At 38.4% G+C, this 22,681-nt stretch overlaps 1 protein-coding gene across 4 annotated transcripts in view; it reads left to right on the forward strand.

The window, feature by feature from the left end:
- The window catches only part of ascc3 (activating signal cointegrator 1 complex subunit 3), a 368,031-nt gene that overhangs the window by 275,806 nt on the left and 69,544 nt on the right, over positions 1-22,681 (forward strand). For all 4 annotated transcript variants that reach the window (XM_008432857.3, XM_008432855.2, XM_081597178.1 and 1 more), the window contains 3 exons: positions 1,877-2,053; positions 3,862-4,087; positions 4,290-4,444. In XM_008432857.3, the coding sequence (XP_008431079.2) occupies positions 1,877-2,053; positions 3,862-4,087; positions 4,290-4,444 (558 nt within the window). The remainder of the gene's footprint in view (positions 1-1,876; positions 2,054-3,861; positions 4,088-4,289; positions 4,445-22,681) is intronic.

Genomic DNA, 22,681 nt, shown 5'->3' on the forward strand with positions numbered 1-22,681 from the left:
TATTCTTTCACTTTTTGTGTATTTTTAAATATCTCAATCTGAAGTATTAGTGTATTAATACAGCTCATGTAATGAAATAAAAATAATTTACTATGTTAGAATTATTTTTCACTCTTTTTGCTGTCAATAGCAGAGTTGATGTATACTGTAATAAATATTTTTTCTCTGGGAAAAAGTAAAAAAATATGTAGTTTAATGTTTGACAATGACTGATTTATAAATCAAGTCATTTCTCAATAATGTATAAAAAATACAAGAAAATTATTTGTTTGTCTTTAAATGTTAAATGTACATTACATTATGGAATTACGTAAATGTTCTTTAATAAAACACTATAAAAGTGTGTCTGTTCATCAATGTCAATATAAGACTTATCAGAATCATTTCTATCAAATAAAAACATTGTGTTCTTTATTCAGAAATGCCCCAAAACAATTAAATAATCACATCAAAAGTTAGAAACGCTCTCTTTAGTAATTTCTTTGATTTACCAAATATATTAATGTGTGTGAGAAAATGTGTCAATGACAGGTATTAACTTAAAATATTTTGTAGAACGGCAATTTCTGAAGTTTGGTCCATTTACCTGTATTAGCTTACTGGCACATATTCCACATTCAATATGGCAGACACTGTTACATATCGCAGCAACGGCCCGACCCGCTCCATGAGGCTTCTACGTATTCATGTCTATGCTTAGCACTGCTGTTGCTCCTCCTACACTTTGGACTGAACCATTTTTCTAATGATGGTAGGGGGGGACCTAAAAACTTATTCTTATTTTGTTCTGAGATAAATGGCATATTGATTTCATTTTTTGTTTCTTTTGCCTTTTCATATTGATATTATTTAAATGCAAACGTTTTTTCAATTTTTTTTTTTTTTTTGCGCGGGGACAATTCTAGACTTTTCCAAGATTGGGGGGGTCCAGACTCCCCCGTCCAGCCCCGGGATTTATGCCTATGCATGATTACGCTTTATATAAGCCAGTACAAGAGGCAGGGGGAAATCTTGTGCACAGGACATTTACTTATTTATTTTATGGTTTTTGGTGGCTGTTCATGTTCAGGTTTTCTAAAGGTTTAATGTGGTCCAGCAATCCAATATTTAAGTTCAGTTTTGTTTTGTTTTAGTTTGGTTTAATTGCATCAATATTGTGTGGCTACATTAATCTGCCCCAAGCCAACATCTTCTGCCCAGGCAATTTGTGAAGCATGCAGCAGGTAAAATATAATTTGGATCACCTTTTCTGGACTTTATAGATGCTCTCCTGACCCGCAGAGCCTCAAGACATAATGGTGGGCTACCATAAAGTGAAGGTGGTGTGCTGGAATTTTTTGGTAATCCTGCTGCTCAAGATAAAAATGCTGGAGGAAATTTTTTATAATTTTTAATCATATTCTTTAAATGACATGTCATTGCTTATCAAATATTTGATAAGCAATGACATATCATTGTATCTATGCCTCCTGCTCTCCTCAGTGGCCGCAGACATCACTGTGTGACTGCTTACACCTACTTTTCAAAAGCGTTAAATATAAATGCAAAAACAGATCTAGCAGTCTGGTTCAGGTTAAGGAAATCACATTGCAGGTGGTAAGTCTTTCATTTGCATATCCTCTTCCCAGTATTTTGCACTTTCTGATGATCAGCATATGCTTTGCATATCCATGAAAGCAGACACCCTAAGTATAGTGTCCCTTCGATTCCCCCCATGTTGCTATGCAGCCCTGATTGTGCGTTGTTTGTAGATGAAGTTTGCACATACCAAATTTTTACCTGTTTTTATGTATGTAAACCTTTACTATATTAGGCCCTTTGCGACTAACTTCACCCCGTTAGATGTCAGCACCACTAACGCAGTGTCTGTTGGTAGGTCCGTGAAGAGGAGTTGGAGGAGCTGGATCAGTTGCTGCAAAACCATTGCATCCTTTCTGCAGCGGGCGGTGTGGAGAACGGTTATGGCAAAGTTAACATTTTGCTGCAGACTTACATCGGACGGGGAGAAGTTGATAGCTTCTCACTCGTCTCAGACCTGTCATATGTGGCACAGGTAGGGATAAAATCATGACACACTCTGGTTTTTAGTCAACTTGTTCTAATGTGAAATGTTCCAAACAAGTTTTTTTATGTGTTGCCTATGTGTTGCAGGCATATTTGCAAAAAAAAACAAGCCCCATAAAGTTTATCCATTTGAACATTACTTTTTTTTGTAATTCAGTTGAATGTAGGTTGAAAAGGATTTGTAAATCATCATATTTTGTTTCATTTATGTTTTGCACAATGTCCAATTTCATTGGAATTGGGGTTGTACCTCCTTTGATTATTATATTCATATTCTCTCTTCTGTGAAACTTGGTAGATGTGGACTCATGAAGCTTCTCCTGAATCTAATAAATATAAATAAGTTTTGATTATCACATACTTACAGAGCTTTGCTTTGTGTATTGTTCTTGCTGTATTGTTCTACAGCAAGAACAATACAGACTTCAACAGAACCTCCTGTATGAGTGGAGAGTTGAGAGGTTAAGGCAAAGCCTTAGAACAGCAGGAATGTATTTCGTTTGGGGATTTGAATAGATTGTAATCAAACAGACTATAATGTGATTTAAGCAGGATTGATTTAAATGTAAAAGGGTAAACATGGGTGCGGCAGTGGCACAGGGGTGCAAACACTCCTGGCTCCTCTATGCTGCTGTCACAGGTTTGAATCCTGATCTGATGACCATCACTCTCTCACAACATACATTCCTGTCGACTCACTTACAAATAAAGGCCACAAGAGCTAAATAAATCCTTAAAAAAATAATCAAAAATGTTATATGTTTTTATAGCACTTTATCGACTCAGTGGACTTCAAAGTGCTTTACACTTTCATCTATCCATTAATCTACCCATTAATACACACCTTCGCACACTGATATGGTATGCCAAATAATCCACACCACCAGCAGACAAAGACACGATTGATGAATGTATATCAGACTAAAAATATATTCCAATTTTACTGGACTTTTTTTATGTGAGCTGTAACTAAATTAAATCATATAGTGTATTCTGAATTGAACAGCTATTTGTTCTTTGTAAATACCCCAGAGGTATTTTCATGGTGAACAAAACGTACCACAGCTAAACATACTTTCAGCAGCTAAGTTTCAGCTGCTAAAACTTAGCTGAAATGTTTTTTTCCTAATGGATAAGAAACATTTTCATAGAGAAAACATCCAGAATGATCCCAGTAAATCACAGGGACTCAGGATGTGTCTTATGCTGGATTTCACAAAGTCGAAAGTACAGTTCAGTAATATTAGATCTGGGTTTAAAGCTGTAATCTGCAGCATTACTGCTCTGGTTGCCTTGGACACCAGCACATGGCTGAAGATCAGAGTAGTGTAACAAGGATTATCAGGCTGATTTTTAGGACGTGTTAGTTCTGCCTTGACTTCTGGCATCAGCTTTCACTGGTCCTCCTTCACAAGCACATTCACCAGACAATCTGATCACATTGACACCTGACTAGATCAATCATAGCTGACCACAGCTGAGCACTTTATCAGTAAGCTCTACCATCTGACCTCCTCTCTCCAACTTACTCAAGCAATCCATCAGAGTACAGCTGTAGCCACCTGCATATCTGAAACAAGCCAGACCTCCTCCTGATTGCACATGATTACTCATGTGAGTGCAGGATCCTGAACCCTGCAGCAGTTGTCTTTGTCCCACATCAAACATGTAATCCAACTGTTAGCTTTACTGTTAAATCTTTTGCTTCCTTAAAAAAAAAAGAGGAAAAGTGTCCTCAAGTGCATGTAGTTCTGTTGGTTTAGTTTTTTTTACTCCTGATATCATTCCCTTTGTCAGAATGCTGCTCGGATTGTCAGAGCTTTGTTTGAGATCGCTCTGAGGAAGCGCTGGCCTGCCATGACCTACCGACTGCTCAACCTCTGCAAGGTGATCGACAGGCGACTGTGGGGCTTTGCCCACCCTCTTCGCCAGTTCCCCAACCTGAGCCATGTTATACTCAACCGCTTAGAGGAGAAGAGGCTTACAGTGGACAAACTGAAGGAAATGAAGAAGGATGAAATTGGTAAAAACACAACACCATTTTCACAAAATACAACCATCAGACATGGAACTGTTTCTGTAAATGTTTTACTGATAATTGCACTGAAATATTCTTCTGGTAATTTCTAAATGAGCAGTTGTTCACTGAGGCATGGGTATGTTTAAAAACATGTTTTATTGTAAATTGCATGTTAAGTATTGTAAATAAGTTGTGGTTTTCTCAGGTCACATGCTGCACCATGTCAACATTGGATTAACTATCAAGCACTGCGTCCACCAGATTCCTGCCTTCACAATGGAGGCGAGCGTCCAGCCAATAACACGCACAGTTTTACGTGTGCGACTCATCATCACTCCTGATTTCCGCTGGAATGACCAGGTGAATAAATTCAGAAATTTTTATGAAAGCTTTTAGAGGTGACCTACTTGCTTCATTTGATGTGGAAAAACTAGAGCTGCATATAAAGCATCTGCTCAGTAATGTGGTGATGGCTGTATTATGCTGTGGAAATGACTACCTAAGCAGTGAGAGAATAGCAGGTATAATGAAAAGATGGATGGAGTTAAATACTGGGAAGTCCTGAAGGAAAGGCTGCAGAAGACCTTCTGAGGCCAAAGTTCTTTTGGGCTTATTTCATTAGATCACAATTTCTGTCCTGGGCAGCCTATCCCTTTGCAGGGAACTCTAGAGAGATTCTGAGGGTGTGATTGGTTATTGTGGTGGGCCTTAATGTCTTAGTGCCAATTTTTGTTTTTAAAACAATGATTTGCTTGAAAAAGGCTCTGAATATTTTTTGCTGCTAAAACTCCTCCAACTGTGAAAAGCTCAAAGCTTGTTGAGCTTTTCACAGTAATTCTGCCTGATACTACTGTTGTAGTACTCCAGACCAATCTTGGTCTCAAGACCACTTTTTGATGGTCTCGGTCTCGTCTCGGACTCCACCGCATTTGGTCTCGGTCTTGTCTCGGGATTTGGGGACTCTGGATTTTATTTCAAGACTGGTCAAGTCCACAACTGTAAAAATATCACTAAGTTGCCAGCATACTGTCCAGTTTATTTGTTAACATCTTTGTTTTCACTGGATGCAAAACATACCGATTAAAATCAAAGCAATAACATGACCTACAAATTTTGTGTTTCTGTTACCGCTGTCACACGTCGCCTCCCCCTTTCACTTTCACACGGCACTCCAAGACATGCGCAGTGGTTTTCTCTGAGCAGCAGATGTCTACGGTAGAATCCTGCTACATAAATCATGAGATATAGTGACACGTAAATTCAGCAGCAGGGCCTTCCCAAGGCATAAGCAAACCAAGCAGCCGCTTAGGGCCCCTGTTCAGGGGCCCTAAGCGGCTAGGGGCTCCCTAGGTGAAGCTGATTTTTTAATTTTTTAACGTAACGATTTCTATGTCATTATAACAAAAACACACAATTTCATCCATCCATCCATCCATTTTCTGCCGCTTCTCCGGGGTCGGGTCGCGGGGGCAGCAGCTTCAGAAGGGAGGCCCAGACTTCCCTCTCCCCAGCCACTTCTTCCAGCTCCTCCGGGGGAATCCCAAGGCGTTCCCAGGCCAGCCGAGAGACGTAATCCCTCCAGCGTGTCCTGGGTCTTCCCCGAGGCCTCCTCCCGGTGGGACGTGCCCGGAACACCTCACCAGGGAGGCGTCCAGGAGGCATCCTTACCAGATGCCCGAGCCACCTCAACTGGCTCCTCTCGACGTGGAGGATCAGCGGCTCTACTCTGAGTCCCTCCCGGATGACCGAGCTTCTCACCCTATCTCTAAGGGAGAGCCCAGCCACCCTGCGGAGGAAACCCATTTCGGCCGCTTGTACCCGTGATCTCGTTCTTTCGGTCAATTTCATTATGAAGTAATTTGTTTTTACAATAATATATATTTGATAATGTATTTAGAAATCATTATTTTATGGACAAAAAGAAAAAGAAAATTTTTCTTGGGGTCCCCCTGGTGGCTGTGGTAGGTCATGCATGCTTCACCGGTAATATGAGCTGCCGTGCAGTGTGCATCCAAACGTCCAAAGCTCTGGTAGAATCAGTGGCGGCTCCAGAATTTTTTTTTCTGCAAGTGCGGACAATCAGTCATTGTCAAACATTAAACTACATATTTTTTTTACTGAGGGTGCTATGAAGGATCTTTTTTTCAACACACATGCACCCCTCTCTCCTCCCCCTACACACAGGTCAGGTGGACTAAAAAGCTCAGTCACCTATCAAGTGGATAGTGAATAATGTGATCAATAAGATCACTTATTGATCTGGAAATGATTAGATGTTTAGTATTGTTAATTTAATCAGACTGATTTGTGGTAATTTGATGCTTAGACATTAGCATGGAGCCTTGCGCCATTAGCCAGATTACTTCCAGATAATATGTTACATTGTTTATGTTAAAACAGCATTCATAACAAAGGGGATACCTAAGTATTGACCCTTTGCAACTATGTCACTTAATCATTCGAGGCGCCATGATGGACGTCGGAAATGAGGATCGGGAGTGTTGAACTGAGCAACCGAAGTTGTTTTCCCAAGTTGTTTTTGTCAGTTTATTCATGATTTCTTGTTCTAGTAAAGCTAATTTATCTTTGAACGTAACACACCTGATTGGGGCTCATAGACACTGGTATTTATAGAAGCTTGAAACAGCTAGATTACAAACTGACCCGTATCTTCTCCCTCCTGACGTATTGATCTAATTACTGACTTTACCTGAATTCACACCACATGATTTATGTCATTATGTCATAAACAGTGTTTCTCCTTAAACGGGAGCAGCCTTGAAGGAGGCATACAGACGAGACACTGACCAATTTTGTCAGTACATGCTTGGCTAAATGATGGTGTGACATTGTTTCTATGGTTACTGATGGTTAGACGTGAACCTTTGCCATAATGGGATAAAAGATATCTTTCTAATCATACTTACTTATGGAGTATATGAACGTTAATTTTCTTACCTTGTGAAAAGTGTTCGCTGCAAGTTCGCCGTTACACTGAGGGCTAACAGTCATTATGATTGATGGCTGCTATCGATCGCTGCCACATCTTTCCTTGTTACAATTTACAAAATAAATTGACAAGTTTTGTTTTCACCTTGTGCAGCCGACCCATGGTATCCTGTGACCATTTTTGCTGTGAAATCAACTAAATAAAAGCAATATTAGACTGCCACATGTATGTTTTATGACAGGCTTTACAGGAGCACTTAGGTTGTTTTGACGACCATCATGGTGGAGCAGAGGGAGTTTTGAAGAGAGTGACATCACGTGCAAAGGGTCATATTGTCATATTGGTTTTCTTTATTTACTTGTTAGGCCCGAGCAGCTAAGCGCTGCGAAGGCCTATTGTTTTTCAAATGTTTATTATTTTTTTTTTTTTTTTTTTTTTTTTTTTTTTCTCGCCTCAAATGAATTGCCTTTTTGGGGGCTTTAACATATTCAAAAACTCACCAAAATTGGTAGGCCCATAGAGACTGTGAAAAATTTACGTATTTTAAGGTCCGCGCAAAAATCGCAAAAAAAATGGCTCAACGGCGCCCCCTCGAAAATTTCAAAAGACCCTTTCCTATTCAGTTACTTTTTTGTAGAGACCTGAAATTTGGTACACTTGTAGAACTCCCCAAGCCACTCAGAATTTATAATTGTTCTCATAGTGCATGTCCAACAGGAAGTCGGCCATGTTGGATTGAATTTGCAAATTTCACCCCATTTTGGCCGTTCATAGCCTTCGCATTTGATCGAACTCCTCCTAGGGCTTTTGATGGATCGGCTTCAAACTTGGTCAGTTTGTTCATAAGGCATGCCCGATTAAAAGTTATCAAAACGGTGAGTTTTCGTGCATGCTGAAGGGGTGATACTAGGGGTCAAAGTTCACTGACTCACCATAAAATAATTAACAGTTATATCTCCTAAAAAGAAGGTCACAGAGCCACCAAACTTTCTGTGTGTGATCACCTTTGGATGCCCTACAAGACCCAATTGTGAAATTTTGAGATCACATAAGCCACGCCCCCTTAGAACAGGAAGTGTCATGTTTTATTGTGATCGGTCCCTACCTGACCTCTTTAACCTAATCAACATGAAACTGTGTCCACAAACAGAAGACATGTTGGTGTGTTATGGTTTCCAACGCTGTTTGTTTTGGAGGCAGCAGGTGGGCGTGGCGGCGTGGCGAATATACCTGTAACAACTTGTCCATACGTTTGGCTCTGTATTCCACAATTTTGAGTCCAGCTGCACCAAACTCACTGAGATGGATCCTTATCCACCTCCGGACAGTAATCCAGTGCAATATTTGGTGGGCGTGGCCTAATGTCTCAACAGCGCCCCCTAGAAGAGTTTAAATCATCAACCCCAAGCCATGCTTTAACCTAGAATTATGAAACTTGGTACACATGTGTACGTTGTCAGGATGTACAAAAAAGTCTCTTGGAGCCATGGTCCAAACCCAACAGAAAGTCGGCCATTTTGGATCAAAGCCGCCATTTCCGGTTTTTCATAGACGTCGCATCTGATCGAACTCCTCCTACAGCTTTTGAGATACAGACTTCAAACTCGCTCAGCACACACTTAAGACATTGAAGGTGAAAAGTTATCAAAAGAATTCTCGTACATCAAAGCATGTGGGCGTGGCTAAGTGTCAAACTTTGGCTTTGTGCCATGAAATACTAAAATGCAATAACTTCTACAAGAAAAGGGACAACTTCATCAGACTTTCCATTTCTCATTATTGGCCAGCCTTGATCACATTCACAAGGTCATATGATGACATCACCTTAGCCACGCCCCTCTCCAACAGGAAGTCACCTGTTTTTGTCTGCCGGAAGTCCTTCTTTTACTCTGACTCAAATGGGATCAATGCTGTGCAAATTGATATAAAATGACTTGATGATGAACTCTGTGTATGTTGACTGCTAGCTGAAGCATGTGGGCATGCCTTATTAGCAAATAGCAATGCCAGCCATGTCTACGATCATCTCTAAATCAACCAGGCTTCATCCAATTTGCACCAGATTTTCTATGATCGACTGTGGTGATCCTCTAAAGATTGGATTATAACTTGACTTCACATCACTCCCTAGGTTAATCAAACAGCTGTATCTTATCTCTACATTGGCTAATCTGCATGAGATGTTGTGGGCTGCAGCAGGGAGCGCTGCTGTAAACACAATGCAGCTAATGTTAACACAAGTGACTAGATAAAGTATCAATCAAGCTGTTCAGATGCACATACATTCTCCCAAAACTTAAACTGTCATGATTTGTGGTTGTTGGTGATGAGGATGAACACCGAGACCCAGGTGATGATGATGTTTATTATAATTTAATAAAGAGAAGCTCAAACACAATCCAGTACGCGCAACACAGCAGGAAATCTTGCACACATCTAATACAGGTAGCCACTGAAAAAACTGAAGACTGAATGTGACAGCGACATTATAACTTGATTCCACTTAGCCCTGTAGGTTAAGTGGAATCAAACAAAACCAAACCAACTTTATTTACAAAGCCCTTTAAAACAACCACAGCTGATACAAAGTGCTGTACATTAAAACACAACATAGTAAAAAAATTAAAACATACAGCTTAAAAACAAAAACATACAATTTAAAACTAGATCCCGCTGGTGTTGAAAGCCAAGTAAAATTGATGGTGCAGTGGTGTATGCACAGCAGCTATGAGGGTTGCCAGCCTGTTTGGTTCAACCTATCTCTGTGAATCAGTGTTTTCTGACAGGAACTTCATCAAGAACAAACACAGAACATGCCTCACTGATGCACATCTGAAAGATGCACTCACAGTTGCAGTTTCAAGTTACACACCAGATTACAGAGCACTGGTGAACAGCATGCAATTCCAGTCTTCGCACTAATAAGGATTCCAGTCTTCTCACTAATAAGGAAACCAATACCAGATGTCAGTAGCAACATGGCAGTGTCATGGCAAAGTTTAATTAAAATATTGAGGAATTGTGTTCTATTTAAAAGTGTGTTCATGACATATAACAGTTACAATTTTGTTAAAAATGCAGATTTGGTCATGAGTTCAAAATGTGCTAAGATTTATTTAAAAATATGTAAGTTGATTCTTTTTTTGCGGCAACGTTCCATGTCCCCATGTTTTGCTTACAATTATTTTTTGTAAAATGTGCCAAATTTGTACAACAAAGTATTTAATTATACATTTAGATGCTTGCACGCTAGCTGGAGATGTGCACCAGCAAGCTTCCCGACCACACTAAGGGAAAAGGGTGCAGGAAAATGGATGGATGGATTTAGATGTTTACCATTATTCAAATATAAACAAAATGCCTTTTAAATATAATTTTCTTCTTTACACACCTTTTTGTTGATGGATATGTTCAATTTCATGTGTCCCCAGTGCAGCGTAATAGACTTAATCATGACATTTAAACTATAAAATATATTTTTATATTTATGTTTTTCTTCAATAAGTTGATTGACTTGATTTAACCTTATTTTAATATGCAATTTAAACTACTGAAACTATTTTCTCATTTGATATTTTCTTCATATTATACATGTGCCAGTTCTAACTTTCCACCCTGTTAGGATGTTTAAATTCTGCCTTCAAATGTCTAAAATTCCATAAAAACCATTTAATGTAAATGACTTCAATTGGTTCTGATGTGAATTCAACCATGGAAAACAAAGTAAGCTTCAACTGTCACCATCTCTGTACTTTTCTTATTTTAAATATGTTAAACCTGTATATGTAAACTTAAAGTTCCGCCCTGTTAGGAAAGATTTTAAAAAATTTTATTCAGTAGAATTAAAAAAACCTAATATTATAATTAGTCATTAAAGTTTTGTTATTTTGTTGAAGTTTAGCTAGCTAAATGTTGACCACATAAAGAGTTACAGGTAGGTTAGTTAGACATCTACCTATAACTAGAATTCCTGTTTGGAACATACCAGAGTGTTATGTTCCACTCTGTTATGATCCACCCTGATAGGAAAGATTGTGAAAATGTTTAATCAGTAGAAATTAAAAAACATAATGTTAGATTTAGTCACTAAAAGTTTTTTATTCGGTTGAATGTTAGCTAGCTAAATGTTGACCACACAAAGAGAAACAGGTAGATTAGTTAGAAAAGTTCCACCATGTTATTTTCCACCCTGTTATGTTCCACCCTGTTAGGAAAGATTGTGAAAAATAGTTATACAGTAGAATTTAAAAAATATAATGTTAGATTTAGTCACTAAAAGTTTGTTATTCGGTTGAATGTTAGCTAGCTAAATGTTGACCACATAAAGAACTACAGGTAAATTAGTTAGAAAAGTTCCACCCTCTTATGTTCCACCCTGGTATGTTCTTGAACCAAATAAGGTAGAAATTAGGGTGAAAAGAAATAACTTTGTCAATTAAAAAATTTTGAGATGATGGAATAGAGTTGCAGAGTAGTCTGAGGTATTATCAGATGACTTTGCCATTTGTCTGTTTTTATTTAACTAGTTACCCCCATTGACTCTTGTGAGGGGAACAATGAGTACCTGTCATGGAAAAATCCACTACAGGGATATCACATGTTCTTGCCAAATAGAGCCAGGGAAAAATCTCTACATATACTTTGATTTCAAAGAGCAAATCCTGCAACTAATAATGAAAATCATCAGATTTTAGAATCAAAGACTTTGATTTTCCACCCTGTTATTGGAGAATACACCATGTTATATTCCATTCCACAAAAGTTTTTATTAAATATTGTTACAGAAACATTAAGTACTGTGGATTTTTCTGAAGCATGTTGGGAGTTGAAGACCAATAAATGCAAATATTGGTATAAGTTTTTAAAATTACCAATATTTTCAATGCTGTCAGTAATAATGAGTAAAAGAACAGATTTTTCTTTACAATAGTCATAAATGATTCATAACGTCATGATGTGTTAAATTTCAAGAATAAAAGATATTATATAGTAAAAGGGAAAAACTATATTTAAGAAATGTCATTATTTTTCAAAATTTAAATGTTTAACTATGTGTGGTCCATATCTAAATGTTCATAACAGGGTGGAACACATTCAGAGACAATGGTGAAAAAACCCCACATGTAATAATTAATTTATCCAATCCTGAGATTGCCCATTATTAAGTTCTTATTGTTAAACATGTCAGTGTTGTAACAAAATATTCAAAACTTAAAACAATACTTTTTTTTCAAAAATCCTGAGGCTGAAATGTTGCTGCAAAAAAAGAATCACCCAATCACTGAGATTAAAAGAGATAAAGTGCTGAATATTGATATCTGTTTCCCACCTTGTTTTTGTTGCTAATTGTTGTGAGAAATCATTAACGTGAACAGTGCCTTCTCATGGATGAGTATTCTCATGGATCAGTATCATTAATCATTACTGATAATGTATAAGGCAAACTGAGTAAATTTGTTATTTCAGAAGAGCGTGTCAAACTGGTAGCCTTTATATGACTCGGTACCCATGAAGTAGCTCTCAGTTTCAAAAAGGTTGGTGACCCCTGATTTACTCGCTGCAGCAAAACAGCAACATACTTTTGTGCATTGTCTGTGAGCAAAGCCAAACATGACACACTGAGTAAATTCAAGGAGGGTGGGTTCGGCTGCTCCGTCAGAGCATCAGCGGTGGCTGGGGGAAGGCGGTGCTGGGAAGACGCGGTGGCTATAGGCCGAGCGGCGCTTGGCTGCGAGGGCCGCTCGAGGCTCCGCGGAGCTTTAATGTTTATTTGCAGCTTAAGGGTTTGATTTGACCGTCTGAAAAAAAACAAAGCGGGATGTTTACCACAAGTTATCTTCATGCTGACTAGTTCCATGTCCTTCATTCAACTGGATATGAGGTCAACTGTAGGCAATGATCCATTTCTTCCATTATTTCAGACTCCTTTTTGGTTTTGGAAATGTAATAAATTGTACTCCGCCCTCTAAATGTTCTAGGTAACGGCTGTGGGGATTGCACATTCCTCACTGACAGCTTGGAACATAATTAGGCCCGAGCAGCTAAGCGCTGCGAAGGCCTATTGTTTTTCAAATGTTTATTATTTTTTTTTTTTTTTTTTTTTTTTTTTTCTCGCCTCAAATGAATTGCCTTTTTGGGGGCTTTAACATATTCAAAAAGTCACCAAAATTGGTAGGCCCATAGAGACTGTGAAAAATTTACGTATTTTAAGGTCCGCGCAAAAATCCCCAAAAAATTGGCTCAACGGCGCCCCCTAGAAAATTTCAAAAGACCCTTTCCTATTCAGTTACTTTATTGTAGAGACTTGAAATTTGGTACACTTGTAGAACTCCCCACGCCACTCAGAATTTATCATTGTTCTCATAGTGCATCTCAAACAGGAAGTCGGCCATTTTGGATTGAATTTGCAAATTTCACCCCATTTTGGCCGTTTATAGCCTTCGCATTTGATCGAACTCCTCCTAGGGCTTTTGATGGATCGGCTTCAAACTTGGTCAGTTTGTTCAGAAGGCATGCCCGATTAAAAGTTATCAAAACGGTGAGTTTTCGTGCATGCTGAAGGGGTGATACTAGGGGTCAAAGTTCACTGACTCACCATAAAATAATAAACAGTTATATCTCCTACAAAGAAACTCACAGAGCCACCAACCTTTCTGTGTGTGATCACCTTTGGATGCCCTACAAGACCCAATTGTGAAATTTTGAGATCACATAAGCCACGCCCCCTTAGAACAGGAAGTGTCATGTTTTATTGTGATCGGTCCCTATCTGACCTCTTTAACCTAATCAACATGAAACTGTGTCCACAAACAGAAGACATGTTGGTGTGTTATGGTTTCCAACGCTGTTTGTTTTGGATGCAGCAGGTGTGCGTGGCGGCATGGCGAATATACCTGTAACGCCGTGTCCATACGTTTGGCTGTTAATTCCACAATTGTGAGTCCAGCTGCACCAAACTCACTGAGATCGATCCTTATCCGACTCCGGACAGTAATCCAGTGCAATATTTGGTGGGCGTGGCCTAATGTCTCAACAGCGCCCCCTAGAAGAGTTTAAATCATCAGCCCCAAGCCATGCTTTAACCTAGAATTATGAAACTTGGTACACATGTGTATCTTGTAAGGATGTACAAAAAAGTCTCTTGGAGCCATGGTCCAAACCCAACAGGAAGTCGGCCATTTTGGATCAAAGCCGCCATTTCCGGTTTTTCATAGACGTCGCATCTGATCGAACTCCTCCTACAGCTTTTGAGATACAGACTTCAAACTCGCTCAGCACACACTTAAGACATTGAAGATGAAAAGTTATCAAAAGAATTCTCGTACATCAAAGCGTGTGGGCGTGGCTAAGTGTCAAACTTTGGCTTTGTGCCATGAAATACTAAAATGCAATAACTTCTACAGGAAAAGTCACAACTCCATCAGACTTTCCATGTCTCATTATTGGCCAGCCTTGATCACATTCACAAGGTCATATGATGACATCACATTAGCCACGCCCCCCTCCAACAGGAAGTCACCTGTTTTTGTCTGCAGGAAGTCTTTCTTTTACTCTCACTCAAATGGGTTCAGTGCTGTGCAAATTGATATAAAATGACATGATGATGAACTCTGTGTATGTTGACTGCTAGCTGAAGCATGTGGACGTTCCTTATTAGCAAATAGCAATGCTAGCCATGTCTACGATCATCTCTAAATCAACCAGGCTTCATCCAATTTGCACCAGATTTTCTATGATCGACTGTGGTGATCCTCTAAAGATTAGATTATAACTTGACTCCACTTCACTCCATAGGTTAATCAAACAGCTGTATCTTATCTCTACATTGGCTAATCTGCATGAGATGTTGTGGGCTGCAGCAGGGAGCGCTGCTGTAAACACAATGTAGCTAATTTCAACACAAGTGACAAGATAAAGTATCAATCAAGCTGTTCAGATGCACAAACATTCTCCCCAAACTCAAACTGTCATGATTTGTGGTTGATTGTGAGGATGAACACTGAAACCCAGGTGATGATGATGACGATGATGATGTTTATTATAATTTAATAAAGAGAAGCTCAAACACAATCCAGTACGGGCAACACCGGCAGAAATTCTTGCACACAGCTAATACAGGTAGCCACTGAAACAACTGAACAACAAAGTTTTTTAATTATACATTTAGATGTTTGCACGCCAGCTGGAGATGGGCACCAGCAACCCTCCCGACCCCACTAAGGGACAAGGTGCAGGAAAAAGGAAGGATGGATTTAGATGTTTACCATTATTCAAATATAAACAAAATGCCTTGTAAATATTATTTTGATCTTTACACACCTTTTTGTTGCTGGACATGTTCATTTTCATGTGTCCCCAGTGCAGCGTAATAGACTTCCTCATGACATTTAAACTATAAAATATATTTATATTTATTTTTTTCTTCAACAAGCTGATTGACTGGACTACACCTTATTTTAATATGTAATTTAATCTACTGAAACTATTTTCACATTTGATATTTTCTTCATATTATACATATCCCAGTACTAACTTTCCACCCTGTTATGATGTTTCATTTCTGCCTTCAAAAAGTCTAAAATTCCACAAAATCCATTTAATGTATGTGACATCAATTGATTTTGATGTGAATTCAACCATGGAAAGCAAAGTGAGCTTCAACTGTCACCATCTCTGTAGTCTTACATTTACTCTGACTCAAATGGGTTCAATGCTGTGCAAATTGATATAAAATGACATGATGATCAACTCTGTGTAAAACAGTTTTACACAGACTCAGTTTTGAGTCTGTGTTTTACACAAAATTAGTCTGTGTAAAGACTCAGTTTTTTATTGAGTAAAAAACTGAGTAAAAAACTCAGTTTTTTACTCAGTTTTTTACTCAGTAAAAAAAAACCCCATCTCTAATGGTGATGTCACCCCCGTTTCCAACTGCTGATTTCAAGTGTGCTTCAGCTGAAGCGTGCTGAAGCATGTGGCTTCAGCTAGCATTCTTCAGCACATGCTAGCTGAAACATGTGGCTTCAGCTAGCAGCCGAAGCCACATGCTTCGGCTGCTAGCTGAAGCATGTGGGCGTGCCTTATTAGCAAATAGCAATACCAGCCATGTCTACGATCGTCTCTAAATCAACCAGGCTTCATGTGATTTCCACCAGATATTTATGGCTGACTTCAGTGAACCTCTAAAGACCCCAATAGCATTAGATTATAACTTGACTCCACTTCCCCCCTTCGGTTAATCAAATAGCTATATCTCCTCTCTACATTGGCTAATCTGCATGAGATGTTGCAGACTGCAGCAGGGAGCGCTGCTGTAAACAGTGGTGGGAAGTACTGTACTTAAGTAGAGTTTTCGTTTTCTGTACTTTACTTAAGCAGATTTAATAATGGGTTCTTTCTACTTTTACTCCACTACATTTTACAGTAAGTATCTGTACTTTCTACTTCACTACATTTCTACAAAACTGTCTCGTTACTCGTTACATCCAAGTCGCGTTGCTCTTTTCTTCCGTTAAAATGTGAAGTTGAGGGATTTAAGGTGGCGCCGTAAAATCCCAGCAATAACGTGACGTAGTGTCTGTTGTCACCCATCGGCTCCACCTTTACTCGCACGCGGAGCTCCAAGACATGCGCAGTGGTTTCCTCTGAGCGGGTGAAGCTGCCTAATCATCAGTAATATAAAAGCGCTGCATAAATCAAAATAACTGGCGACATGGAAAATCAGCAGCGCTTCGCTTTCACAGACGGTGGGGACTTCGTCCAACTTTTAGCGTCACTTGGAAGGATAGCTTAAAGAAAGGTAAGATCTGTGGACGTGATGCTAGCTAAGCTAGCTGTACAGAGACAAATGTTGCATCTGATTAAAAAAAGTTGTCACTATGCGCTGAATTATACGGTGTTGACTGAGGTGTCGCATATATGGGACAACGCTGTGACCAAAGTCTGCAATATAGTGATATAACATTCAGGAACGATCTGATTCTTCTGGACGGATCTTTACTAAGTCCTAAGGACTGAAGCCTCACTTAGAGCCCTTATTTGTTTATATATATATATCAGATATTAAATAAATGTGTGTGTATATATATATATATATATATATATATATATATATATATATATATATATATATACACACACACATTTTTTTAATCGCTGAATAAGTAAAAGTTGAACGTATGAACACATAGCATACTCATTGCTAATTGATTTCATCTCCTATATAATGGCAAACATTGCAGTGGGAGGGAGGATAAAAACAGTCACGATGCTCCTTCTGCTTGGTTACTTGTTGCGCCGTTGGACAGTGGAAAGATTGTTAGGAAAGATTGTGAAAAATGTTTATTCAGTAAAATTTAAAAAGCATAATGTTAGATTTAGTCATTAAAGGTTTGTTATTTTGTTGAAGGTTAGCTAGCTTGTGTTCAATTTTAAAGTGTGTTCATGACATATAACAGTTACAATTTTATTAAAAATGCAGCAGATTTGGTCATGAGTTCAAAATGTGACAAGATTTTTTTTTAAATATGTAAGTTGATTTTTCTTTAACATTACATAATTGATAACTTTTTGAAGCATGGTGCAACATAGTTCATGATTTGTTGAAAAAATTGTTTGAGTGGCTAGTGAAAATTGGATATTTTTCCTATGAAATGTAGAGATGTAAGTGGTTATCTAAAAATGTTGGGTGATTGTTTTGCGGCAACATTCCATGTCCCCATGTTTTGCTTACTATTAATTTTTGTAAAATGTGCCAAATATTTACAACAAAGTATTTTAATTATACATTTAGATGTTTGTCATTATTCAAATATAAACGAAATGCCTTTCAAATATTTTGTTCTTTACACACCTTTTGTTGACGAACATGTTCAATTTCATGTTTGACCAGTGCAGCGTAATAGACTTCCTCATGACATTTAAACTATAAAATATATTTATATTTATGTTTTTCTTCAATAAGTTGATTGACTGGAGTACACCTTATTTTAATATGCAATTTAATCTACTGAAACCATTTTCTCATTTGATATTTTCTTCATCTTATACATGTGCCAGTACTAACTTTCCACCCTGTTAGGATGTTTCATTTCTGCATTCAAAAAGTCTAAAATTCCTTAAAAACCATTTAATGTAAGTGACATCAATTGGTTTTCATGTGAGTTCAACCATGGAAAACAAAGTGAGCTTCAACAATCACCGTCTCTGTACTTTTTCTTATCTTAAATATGTTAAACCTGTATATGTAAAGCTTAAAGTTCCACCCTGTTAGGAATCCTTCAACTAATAATGAAAATCATCAGATTTTAGAATCAAATACTTTTATTTTCCACCCTGTTATGGGACAATCCACCATGTTATGTTCCATTCCACACATGTTTTTATTAAATATTGTTACAGAAACATTAAGTACTGTGGATTTTTCTGAGCCATGTTGGGAGTTGAAGACCAATAATTGCAAATATTGGTCTAAGTTTTTGAAATTACCAATATATTCTATGATGTCAGTAATAATGAGTAAAAAAAAGTGTTTTCTTTACAATACAGTCATAAATGATTTGTAACTTCATGATGTGTGACAATTTCAATAAAAAAACATATAGTAAAAGGGACACACTCTAAGAAAAATTCATTATTTTTTCAATTTAAATGTTTAACTATTTGTGGTCCATATGTAAATGTTCATAAAAGGGTGGAACACATTCAGAGACAATGGTGGAAAAACCCCACATGTAATAATTAATTTATCCAATCCTGTGCTTGCCCATTATTAATTTCTTATTGTTAAACATGTCAGTGTTGTAACAAAATATTCACAACTTAAAATACTTTTTTTTCAAAAATCCTGAGGCCGAAATTTTGCCGCAAAAAAAGAATCACCCAATTACTGAGATTAAAAGAGATAAAGTGCTGAATATTGATATTTGTTTCCCACCTTGTTTTCATTGCTAATTATTGTGAGATAATTAACGTGATCAGTGCCTTCTCATGGATGAGTATTCTCATGGATAAGTATCATTAATCATTATTGATAATATATAACTAACGGCAAACTGAGTAAATTTGTTATTTCAGAAGAGAGTGGCAAACTGGTTTTTTTTATTTTTATTTTTCTCGCCTCAAATGAATTGCCTTTTTGGGGGCTTTAACATATTCAAAAACTCACCAAAATTGGTGGGCCCATAGAGACTGTGAAGAATTTACGTATTTTAAGGTCTGCGCAAAAATCGCAAAAAAAATGGCTCAACAGCGCCCCCTAGAAAATTTCAAAAGACCCTTTCCTATTCAGTTACTTTATTGTAGAGACTTGAAATTTGGTACACTTGTAGAACTCCCCAAGCCACTCAGAATTTATAATTGTTCTCATAGTGTATGTCAAACAGGAAGTCGGCCATTTTGGATTGAATTTGCAAATTTCACCCCATTTTGGCCGTTTATAGCCTTCGCATTTGATCGAACTCCTCCTAGGGCTTTTGATGGATCGGCTTCAAACTTGGTCAGTTGGTTCAGAAGGCATGCCCAATTAAAAGTTATCAAAACGGTGAGTTTTCGTGCATGCTGAAGGGGTGATACTAGGGGTCAAAGTTCACTGACTCACCATAAAATAATAAACAGTTATATCTCCTACAAAGAAACTCACAGAGCCACCAACCTTTCTGTGTGTGATCACCTTTGGATGCCCTACAAGACCCAATTGTGAAATTTTGAGATCACATAAGCCACGCCCCCTTAGAACAGGAAGTGTCATGTTTTATTGTGATCGGTCCCTATCTGACCTCTTTAACCTAATCAACATGAAACTGTGTCCACAAACAGAAGACATGTTGGTGTGTTATGGTTTCCAACGCTGTTTGTTTTGGATGCAGCAGGTGTGCGTGGTGGCGTGGCGAATATACCTGTAACGCCGTGTCCATACGTTTGGCTGTTAATTCCACAATTGTGAGTCCAGCTGCACCAAACTCACTGAGATCGAACCTTATCCAACTCCGGACAGTAATCCAGTGCAATATTTGGTGGGCGTGGCCTAATGTCTCAACAGCGCCCCCTAGAAGAGTTTAAATCATCAGCCCCAAGCCATGCTTTAACCTAGAATTATGAAACTTGGTACACATGTGTATCGTGTCAGGATGTACAAAAAAGTCTCTTGGAGCCATGGTCCAAACCCAACAGGAAGTCGGCCATTTTGGATCAAAGCCGCCATTTCCGGTTTTTCATAGACGTCGCATCTGATCGAACTGTGTTGTAACAAAATATTCAAAACTTAAAACAATACTTTTTTTTCAAAAATCCTGAGGCCGAAATGTTGCCGAAAAAAAAGAATCACCCAGTCACTGAGATTAAAAGAGATAAAGTGCTGAATATTGATATCTGTTTCCCACCTAGTTTTCATGGGTAATTATTGTTAGAAATCATTAACGTGATCAGTTTCTTCATAGATGAGAATCATTAATCATTAGTGATAATGTATAAGGCAAACTGAGTAAATTTTTTATTTCAGAACAGAGTGTAAAACTGGTAGCCTTTATATGACACAGTACCCATGAAGTAGCTCTCAGTTTCAAAAAGGTTGGTGACCCCTGATCTAATCGCTGCAGCCAAACAGCAACAGATTTTTGTGCATTGTCTGTGAGCAAAGCCAAACATGACACACTGAGTAAATTCAAGGAGGGCGGGTTGGGATGTTCCGTCAGAGCATCGGCGGCGGCTGGGGGAAGGCAGTGCTCAACAGATTTTTGTGCATTGTCTGTGAGCAAAGCCAAACATGACACACTGAGTAAATTCAAGGAGGGCGGGTTCGGCTGTTCCGTCAGAGCATCGGCGGCGGCTGGGGGAAGGCGGTGCTGGGCAAGCGCGGTGGCTATAGGTCGAGCGGCGCTTGGCTGCGAGGGCCGCTCGATGCTCCGCGGAGCTTTAATTATTTATTATTTTCCTCAAATCTCTAACACACAAGAACAGAAGAGCGTGTTTGCTATGATAAATACTGTCAATATTGTGAGTTCATCTTGATAACAGCCATGCACTTTTGGACAAATTGTGACCGCCAATTGGTCAGGAGTTTACAAATGCCCTGGAATGATTGGGGGAGGATTGCGCTATGTGGGCACGGGGGCAGAGCCTTCGTTATGTCAATTGTTTCCTGGAAATGATAATACGCAAAGTTCATATCCTGTTGTATATTTTTTAACTCAATATATAATAATTGTTTTTTTTTATTTTGTGTATTTTAATGAACATGCCACAACAACTACAAATAAGAAATGTTAAATTACATATTAAAAAAATAAATCTAATATTTTCAGAGGGTGCTAAGGGGGTGCTATGACTTTTCCAGGGGGTGCTATAGCACCCCCTAAAGCCCCCCTGGCGCCGCCATTGGGCAGAAGATATGTAACCAAAACGATGTCTCAAGAAACAGCTTATCCTTCAGGGAGAGAGAAAAGAAAGAGGAAGAATAGATAAAAGCCAGGATAAAGGTTTGTTTTAATGTGTCTTGGTAATGTCATGTTTATCAAAAAGATTTAAGCTGCTAATAGAAAGTTAGCTTGATAGTGACCTTCAACGGTCCAGTTCAACAGCCAAACATTTATGCTACAATGCTTGTAGGTTGTGGTTTGTTTCTGAGGTTTTTTTGTTTTCAAAATGGTATTTGATAACATTTGATAACAACAATTAAAACTTCTCAATATTTGACATTGTCTAGCAAAATGTTTTTACATCAGGCTACATGGCTACTACATTAATATATCAATGAGCAGCTGTAGTTGACTATATGCTGATGAGCATGATCATTTATGTGGCTAAAATAAACATTATTTTTACATCAACTTCTAAGTTATGTGAAACTTCTGTTAAAATCATTTGAAGGCTCAGAATCAACTCGGTGTATGTGTGTATGTATTCCATCTTAAGTAGGGCTGCCTCGATTGCAGTTTTCTGGCCAATCCCCTGTTATTGACCTTTAAAAAGCCTGACCTGCCAATTTTGACTTTGGCCGATACCAATTTTTTTTGTCTGAAATGTCGCTAAATATAGCATGAAAGTCACTGAGTTGGCAACAGTGGGGTGAATATTGTTAACTGCAAATGTGCATACATGACCTGCCAGGCCGACCCTGTTCAGCAACGCTTTACTTCCACAGATGGTGGGGACTACGTCTACCTTTTATCACTTAGAAAAGAACCTCAAACAAAGGTAAGCTATGTGGATGTCATGTTAGCAAAGCTATCTGTGCAAGGGCAAATTGCACTTGCTATGAAAAAACGTCACTCACTGCACTGAATTATTGTACGGAGTTTTTAACTGACGTGTCACATGCATGAGACAACTCTGTGACCAAAGTCTGCAATATAGTGATGTGACATTCATGAACGATCCAATTCTTCTGGATTCCTCTTTACTATAAACGATAGGACTGGAGCCTCACTGAGAGACATTCTTTGTTCTTGCAATGCTCTGCGTACACTGCAGTAGCTATTATTATTTTGTTTAATTATATACATTGATATTTATTTAATTAGCAAATAAATAACACACAAGAACAGAAGAGCACACAGAACATGCTTATTGCTCTTTGATTGTTTTCGTCACCTGCAGCACCGTGCTGCCTAGCTTCATGCAGCGGGAGAGAGGGTGAGAACAGTCATGGT

Source organism: Poecilia reticulata, chromosome 16, assembly GCF_904066995.2.
Source record: "Poecilia reticulata chromosome 16, P_reticulata-male-v2, whole genome shotgun sequence".
Taxonomy (NCBI): domain Eukaryota; kingdom Metazoa; phylum Chordata; class Actinopteri; order Cyprinodontiformes; family Poeciliidae; genus Poecilia; species Poecilia reticulata.